The sequence below is a fragment of the Mchenga conophoros genome, linkage group LG23 (assembly GCF_057382185.1).
Source record: "Mchenga conophoros isolate Kocher_MC1m ecotype Shallow Benthic linkage group LG23, M_conophoros_male_GT1.1, whole genome shotgun sequence".
In the NCBI taxonomy this organism is placed as follows: domain Eukaryota; kingdom Metazoa; phylum Chordata; class Actinopteri; order Cichliformes; family Cichlidae; genus Mchenga; species Mchenga conophoros.
Genome location: NC_140547.1, coordinates 18242931 through 18251019, shown reverse-complemented (window position 1 = coordinate 18251019; position 8089 = coordinate 18242931). Strand labels below are relative to the sequence as shown.

General features: G+C 39.6%; 1 protein-coding gene across 1 annotated transcript; it reads left to right on the top strand.

Annotated features, from left to right (window-relative positions):
- The first annotated feature begins 1537 nt into the window (after positions 1 to 1537).
- On the top strand, positions 1538 to 7465 carry dph3 (diphthamide biosynthesis 3). Its single transcript, XM_085264055.1, has 3 exons — positions 1538 to 1734; positions 6236 to 6310; positions 6809 to 7465. Exons 1-3 carry the CDS (start codon positions 1627 to 1629, stop codon positions 6875 to 6877), a joined length of 252 nt encoding a protein of 83 aa, XP_085120181.1. The 5' UTR covers positions 1538 to 1626; the 3' UTR covers positions 6878 to 7465.
- Positions 7466 to 8089: the final 624 nt, after the last annotated feature.

Sequence of the window (8089 nt, the reverse complement as noted above, 5' to 3'; positions counted from 1 at the left end):
GCCGACCACAGAGCTAGCCCTCCTGATCAGTTTCTCCAGCCTGGATGAGTCCTTCTTTGCTGTGCTGCTCCCCCAGCACACCACAGCATAGAAAAGTACTCCAGCAACCACTGACTGGTAAAACATCCTCAGGAGCTTCCTGCAGATGTTAAAAGACCTCAGCCTCCTGAGGAAGTACAGTCGGCTTTGTGCGTTTTTATACAGGTGCTCTGTGTTGCATGACCAGTCCAGTTTATTGTCCACCCACAGCCCGAGGTACTTGTATTGTCATCATCCCACTGGGTTGGCCGGCAGGCAAGTTTGTGAACATTACAACTTGAGAAATATGTCACCTAGGATTTTCAAATTGATACAATAGGTGGATCTGGTGGCTGCCACACCTCTACTGAGCATGTGCAGAGAAAGTTTCAGGACTCAGCTTGTTTGTGATTGGAGGAAGTGAGAGCTTCCTGTGACCGTCAGGCTGTGGGCTGGGCCTTCGTTGTAATCAAAGGTGATTCTGAGGCCTTTGGGGGAAAATGTCATTTTAATAACTTTTCACTGATCCAAACATATAAAATATCTTCCTTTGTATTTAATTTTGCAACAGTTAGAAGATTTCAGTGATGATATGAGAGGTTTCATTTGTATTTGTTGGCTTTTATTTTCATTTTTTAATAAAGAAATCTTTATTGAAATTATTTTTGTCGACAGTGTTGCTACCTCGAGCCGTGTCACCAGAAAGTATGAAAACATTTTCATGAAATCATCTTCAGGTCATTTCAATCCATCATCACTGTCACGCTGCTCATTGTTCTGTTGATTTTCAGGTTGTGTGTTTGTTTTTCTCCTGCTCTGCTCCGTGTGCGTTTTTCTTTGTTTGTTGCGAATTACCATCAATGAAAACTGAGTTTGGACCCGCCATACAGCCTAGCCTCGACAATCTCAGCCTTGGTCTTAAATCACACTGAAATCATGTCAGCAGAGTTTCTGTTGGGCTCAAATTTAAACATTTTTGAATGGTGAGCCTCACCAGCACATAAAACAGCAAATGCCACTGAAAAACAGTCTAAAGGTTTCGAGAATTTGCCCTTTAAAACTGATCCTCAACATCATCTAAATGTCTTTGTTTTCTTCTTCTTCTTCTTCTTCTTCTTCTTATTATTATTATTATTATTATTATTATTATCATTGCTATTGTTGTTATTATTGTTATTATTATTATTAAATGTGTGGTTGACTTGTATCTATTAATCCTTTACATGTGTATTTATTTAGTATTTATTATGAATATAAAGGTACAACGGTTGAAATTATATGAGCTGGGTTTTCTGATAAATTGGCTCCTTATAGTGGACATAAGTGGGAACTACAATCTACAGTCGTAGTTAAAAATGGCAAAAACACAAAAAATTTTCTAGCTCTTTAAAACTCAATATTGTCACTATAACTTATTCTATTGTTCTTTTACTGCTCTTATTTTTCACTTTTCCTTATTTTACATTGACCACGTTTGTGTTATTGTTTTGATAGTTGCGTCAGCGTTGAGTCAGAGGTTGTGTACGTCATCACACCGCGCTGCAGGCACGCTTTGCCGGTGCGGATCTGGTGCTGTTCTGTGTGGACTTTGCGTGTGTTTAGGGGAAAATGTCGGTGTTTCACGACGAAGTGGAGATCGAGGACTTTGAATACGACGAGGATACGGAGACGTATTACTTCCCGTGTCCCTGCGGAGACCGCTTCGCCATCACCAAAGTAAGTTCAGCTCACGGCTAACAGCTACAAACCAAACTTCAGTTTGAAATCTCCTGTTTTTACATCTTCATATAGTGGGTGATTTACACGGAGGACATAACAGAGTTTCCCACTCCCTTCATCATCGATACAGTCTTCTTCTGGATTCGGCAGGGATTTATTGATGGCACGTTGATATATGTCCGTTTTTTTTTTAAAGAAGTATTTCAACCTTCCTTTCGGATTTGCCACAGAGGTGGGACGTAAAATCTCTCATTATTTGACTGAAGTTTGGTTTGGTGTTAAGATAAACTTTTATTAGTCCCACACGTGGGAAATGTGTTTGGTCACGACAAAAAAGTGGACAGTACAAAGTTAAGAGCAGCAAAAATTAAGAAAAACACAAGAATAGAAAATAATAAACCAGCACCATACTTTATTCTCAGCAGTGAAACTACGTCAGTGAACGGAACCAAACTCCATTTAAAAGTCTTCAAATTTAAGAGAGTAAAAACGTTCAAACAAATCAAAGCCTACTGAGTAATTATCAGTCATTTCTTGTGACATCATGAAACTTTGTTTTACATGGTTTAAGGTAGAAAAGACGGTATTTTAAGTAGTTTTTTTTCTGAAATAGTAGAAACTTGTAGCTGAAGTGAACTTTAGCTCTCTTAAATTCAGGAACAAGATGACAGTTCACCATATCAAGACTTCCTTCATGTTAGCAGGCTGAAGAAATCCTAAAACTGCAGTGAGTTGCAGCTTATTTGTGGGTCTCTGCCTTCAGTGACTAAGAGTTGGCTCTTCTGTGTTGAGATCTGACATTTGAAGGATATTTAATTTCTTTGCAGGTAGAATACACGGGTGTACAGGAGGGAAATTTAGACTTTTTCTAATGGAGTTTGGGTGTTTTTAGTGATATGTCATATACTGATGGAGATGATCTTCTTTTTCTTTTCTTTTTGAAACATTAAAACAAAGAAACATAGTTTGGAAGAAATGCATGTATGGATGCATCTGGCATACCTGAACACTCTAAAACTGAAACAGATACTCAGAATAAGCAAGAAGAAACTCAGACTTTATCAGTTTTGATAGTGTTTGCCTGCTCAGCACCATCCAAAGGTTCATCCAGGAAAGTCCGACTTCATGACGAGTTCTTTCTTTGTAATTCACGAAGCATCCCAAACTTGCGACTAGGGCTGCCACGATTTGTCGACTAGTCACGATTACGTCGACTATCAAAATCGTCGACGACTGATTTAATAGTCGACGTGTCGTTTGAAGCTTTGTAAGATCGCAAAAGACGCAGGAATAATAGCAGGATTTAAGAGTGTAATAACGGACTAAAACAGAAGATGGCAGCACAGCATGTACAAGGATGCCAGCTGCCGTTAAACCCCGAAGAAGAAGAAGCAGCTGTGTCCCAGAATTCATAGCGCGGCCCAGCTTAGTTTCCAACAATGGCGGTAGCTAGTTAGTTTTAATATTACTCTTATTATTCTTTCTGGGTCACAAAATAAACGTTTAACATATTTTCAGGCGAGAATGTAGCTGTGTAAACCTCAAATATCGGCTCAGTTTATCAGGACACCACATATTTTCAAAAGCGCTCCGACGTTTTCGGAGACGTCTGTTACCCACTAGCTCGATAGCTAGCCGGGGGCTAGGTCACTAGCGCCGTGAGAACACCGGACTCCCGGCAAATTGTTTTCAAACCCACCGCCGTCTTTCGCGACTCAGGTTAAATATATATGAGTCACTTAGATAAATTAAAAATGTTGTTGTTTGGCTTTTTTTTTTTTTTTTTTTTTGTATTTTATTTGTTCCTGAGTAAATCGGTTTGGCTGAGATTAAAGTTATAGTTTTTACACAGCTGAATAAACGTCAAGCAGACAGCTGATTATCAGAAGTGTGAGATGCTGGAGAATATACTCCGGTGTCCTGTTATATTTTAGATAGCAAGGAGTTTATTAAACTTTACCGAAACAATCTGCAAATTTCATTAAAATTGAATAAACTATCATCTTGTCTTTATTTTTAGTTAGCACCTTAAAAGCTTAAAGCTGTAAGCTAATGATAGTTATATAAGAGCAGATGCTGCTGGTGCAATAAGCTGTAGTTTTACGTCCAGTGGATGATGATCTGATTAGTCGACTAATCGCATAAATAATCGGTGACTAGTCGACTATCAAAATAATCGTTTGTGGCAGCCCTACTTGCGACTGCAGTCAGGTCTTGCAGTTTTTACACTGTCCCTACACTTTGTCTCTCTGAACTCTGTTCAATTCCTCAGACCTTGCGGCTTTGCTGCGGTGCTCTCAGGGGAGAGTTTATTCTTACAGGCAGCATTTGTGTTGGGTGGCCTGTGGTACTTTTAATCCTGCAATTGTTTGATCAGGTAATGCGTTTTCTCCAAAGGGTGGCTGGCCTTTCCCTCAGAGATGGGGTGAGAAGGCCAGTCAGTTTGAGGGTGTCAGGTAAAGATGTTACTCCTGCACATTAAAAGGAGGCAGCTGAGGTGTTAAGATCACGACCTACTGGGAGAACCCAGAACTACTGGAGATAGCTGAGAGAGGCCTGCTGCCCCCAAGACCCAGCCCCAGAAAAGCGACAGAAAACGAATGGCAACATGTCGTAGATGGAGAAGAGTGACCGTACAATCTTGATGATTTCTTTTATGTGACAGGTGCACAGATTTCAGATCAGCCTGGCTACAGTGCTGAAGAGAAACCTAGGGTTGTTCTTATTTTCTTCAATCAGTGATGAATAGTAAGATGTTCTGGCTTTGCGGAGGGCTTTCTTATAAAGCAACAGGCTTTATAAAGGCTAAATGATGATCTTTTAAAATTGTGACATGCCATTTCCTCTCCAGCCTATGAGTTATCTGCTTTAGGCTACGTGTTTGAGAGTTATACCACAGAGTCAAGTACTTCGGGTTTGATGCCTTATGTTTCACAGTAGCTACAGTATCCGGAGTCGTACATAGTGAGGAGGTAAAATTATTAACAATGGCCTGTATTTGTATAGCACTTTTCTAGTCCCTAAGGACCCCAAAGCACTTTACACAACCTGTCATCCACCCATTCACACACACATTCACACACTGGTGATGGTAAGCTACATTGTAGCCACAGCCACCCTGGGGTGCACTGACAGAGGCGAGGCTGCCGGATACTGGCACCACCGGGCCCTCTGACCACCACCAGTAGGCAACGGGTGAAATGTCTTGCCACTTCGAGCTCTGTTGGAGTAGCATTCAGATAGCTGCTCTGCTCTGTGCTGGTACAGGGCATTGAAGATGATAACAGTGGGTGGATTATATTCTTAAACTTAGTTACAGCGCTTTCAGAAAGACATCTACTGTGATAAAGTCTACTCTCCACTGCTGTTTAATCAATTATTGTAAATGTAATCAGGAAATGATCAGACAGGAGAGGGTTTTCAGGAAACACTGTTAAATGTTCAGTTTCTATGCCATATGTTAAAACAAGGTCTAGAGTGTGATTAAAGTGGTGGGTGGGTTCTTTTACATTTTGAGAGAAGCCAATTGAGTCTAATAACAGATTAAATGCCATGTTGAGGCTGTCATTCTTAGCATCTACATGGATGTTAAAATCACCCACAATAATTATTTTATCTGAGCTGAGAACTAAATCAGATAAAAAGTCTGAGAAATCAGACAGAAACTCTGTGTAAGGCCCAGGTGGACGATATATGATAACAAGTAAGACTGGTTTCTGAGTTTCACAGCTGGGGTGGACAATGTTAAGCATCAGGCTTTCAAATGAATTAAGTCTGTCTTGGTCTTTCGTTGATTAATAGGCTGGTGTGAAAAATTGCTGCCACACCGCCCCCTCGGCCTGTGCTTCGAGATTTCTGGTAGTTAGAGTGACTCGGGGGTGTTGATTCATTTAAACTAACATAATCATCCTGCTACAACCAGGTTTCTGTAAGGCAGAGTAAATTGATTTGTTGATCAATTATTAAGTCATGTACTAACAGAGACTTGGAGGAGAGAGACCTAATATTTAATAATCCACATTTCACTGTTTTACTCTTTGGTTCAGATGTGGATACTGTACTGTTCCTTCTTTCTGATTTTTTTTTTATGTTTAAGGTGTTTGTTGCTGGTTTCTTGTTTGTTTTTCATTTGTTTGGGAGCTGACACAGTCTCTATTGAGATGGGGTTTTTTGGAGGTAACAGGAGGAGAGAAGCTGCAGACTGCAACTTTTTATTAATACATTAATACATTTGGCCAGAATTCTCAAAATGACAGCTTCTCCATCCAAAGTGGGATGGATGTCATCTCTCCTAACAAGACCAGGTTTCCTTCAGAGAGTTTCCCAGTTATCTATGAAGCCCACATTGTTTTTTGGACACCACTCCGATAGCAATTTAAGGACAACATGCGGCTAAACATGTCACTCGTGGACTGATTGGGGAAGAGAGAGGAATAAACCACAAAAACATTCAAACCTTGACAGAAACCTGAAGATTTTATTTGTTTTTATTTTGAAGGAGGACCTGGAGAACGGGGAGGAGGTGGCAACATGTCCAAGCTGCTCGCTCATCGTTAAAGTCATCTACGATAAGGTATCTGTGACTTCCTCTTATCAGTTCATCCATAAAGGGCTCAACGATCAGTTATTTAAAAAGTTTCTTGTAAAGTGACGAAAAGCAGCAAATTCTCACTTTAGAGAAGCTGGAAATCACTTTGTTTTATTATTTAAAGTACCTTCAGTGTTTATTTGATCTAAAATGTTTCCTGTGATAACACCAGAATTTCTCATTATTTGATCAGGACAGTTTTATATCGATCAGTTAAAACTTTCAAATAAAAAAAACATGATAGAAAAGAAAAGATGCAACGCAGCATCACAAAAACCTCTGAAAAGTACTTTTACATTACTTTTTTGTGTTGGGGACATTAAACCATCATGCTTTTATTCTGAAAATCATTGGTGAATTGTTCATGTAAATTATTGATTTTTTTTTTTAAAAAGTACAACTTTAAATTTAAGACAGATGGATAGTACGGGGCGTCACTACCTGTCAATGAATGACAGGCTTTTTTGTATGTGTGTGTTTCAGGATCTTTTCCAGGTTGGAGAAATCATTGAAGCGCCGTCACACGCCAAACTGGAGGTCGTTCAATCCTGAACCCTCTCACCTTTGACCTCACAGAGACCCCAGTTTAACCATTTCCCGTCTCGACGCTGTGTCCAGGTGGTGCTGGGAAACGCCAGACTTTCACTGCCTCCTGTATTTCCTCCAGATGTATCTTGAATGAAATCACACTTGATCCAGATGAAATTTTTTTGAAGACGCAAGGTTGCGGCGTTCATGTGTTTGATGGACTTCCTGCGGATTATGTGGGAGGATGAGCGTGGAGCCGAGCCATTTGCTGTGAACAGATGAAGGTTGCGCTTTAAAAAAAACAAAGCGTTGGTTCCTGCCTCAACCTCGCCACTCTTAATGCACATTCAGTCTTTCACTTTAAAGCTCAGGAGAACGAAGGAAGCTTCATTTTAGGACTGGCAGGTTTCTTTAGAGCTTTTATTTTGTAGTTTTGAGATATTTTAATATATATTTATATAAAACCTCCACATACAGAGAACCCAGACACCCTCTATAGGACAAACTGTGTGATGACACAATTACTGAATCAGTAATGTTTCAATCGATCAGCTGACGTGTGCTGATTGGCTCCATGGCATCTCCGTGGGATTAATAAAGTTTTTACTTAAACTTTTTGTTTGTTTGTGGATAATATGACCTCTGAACACAGAATTAAAAAGTCTTTGTTAGCACAATAAAAGTTTCACTCTGCAGTCGATATCTCTGAAAACTTTCAGAGAAAAAGCATGTGTGCGTCTTCCATAAAGCCCCTCCCCCCTCCGTTAGGTGAGAGTTTGATTCAAAGCAACATTCAAATTTTCAAACTCCAGATTTTTTAATGATCATGAAAATTCTTTTCTTATTACATCTGTGATAGGATGGTCTGACTTTTTTTTTTTAAAGACAATATAAAAGTAAATTAATATTAATTATATTGATATTTCAGTTATTGATTTCATCAATTTAATTTGATTTCAGTAAGCTTGGTGATTGTCGGTTAATGATTGAGGTGACTGGTTAGTAAAGATCGTGGTGGAAAGTGTGACTGCATGATCAGAGAGTCAAACATCTTCTCGTCTGGAGACTGAATTGCTCTTTTCATAGCAGGAAGCTGTTTCAGCATCAGTAGACACCGTTTTTACTCTTCACACCCTTTACAATCAAAATGCTTTTAGATAGTTGAATACAATACACAATCCAGCAGAGGGCAGCAACACCTAAGCGCTCTCTCTCCCTAACATGAGCAGAGGATAG

Excerpts from the sequence above, each read along its gene's own strand:
- dph3 (XM_085264055.1), top strand. The coding sequence starts at position 1,627 with ATGTCGGTGTTTCACGACGAAGTGGAGATCGAGGACTTTGAATACGAC. Across the intron at positions 1,735-6,235 it reads ACCGCTTCGCCATCACCAAA|GAGGACCTGGAGAACGGGGA; the intron begins GTAAGTTCAGCT and ends TTTATTTTGAAG. Across the intron at positions 6,311-6,808 it reads TTAAAGTCATCTACGATAAG|GATCTTTTCCAGGTTGGAGA; the intron begins GTATCTGTGACT and ends TGTGTGTTTCAG.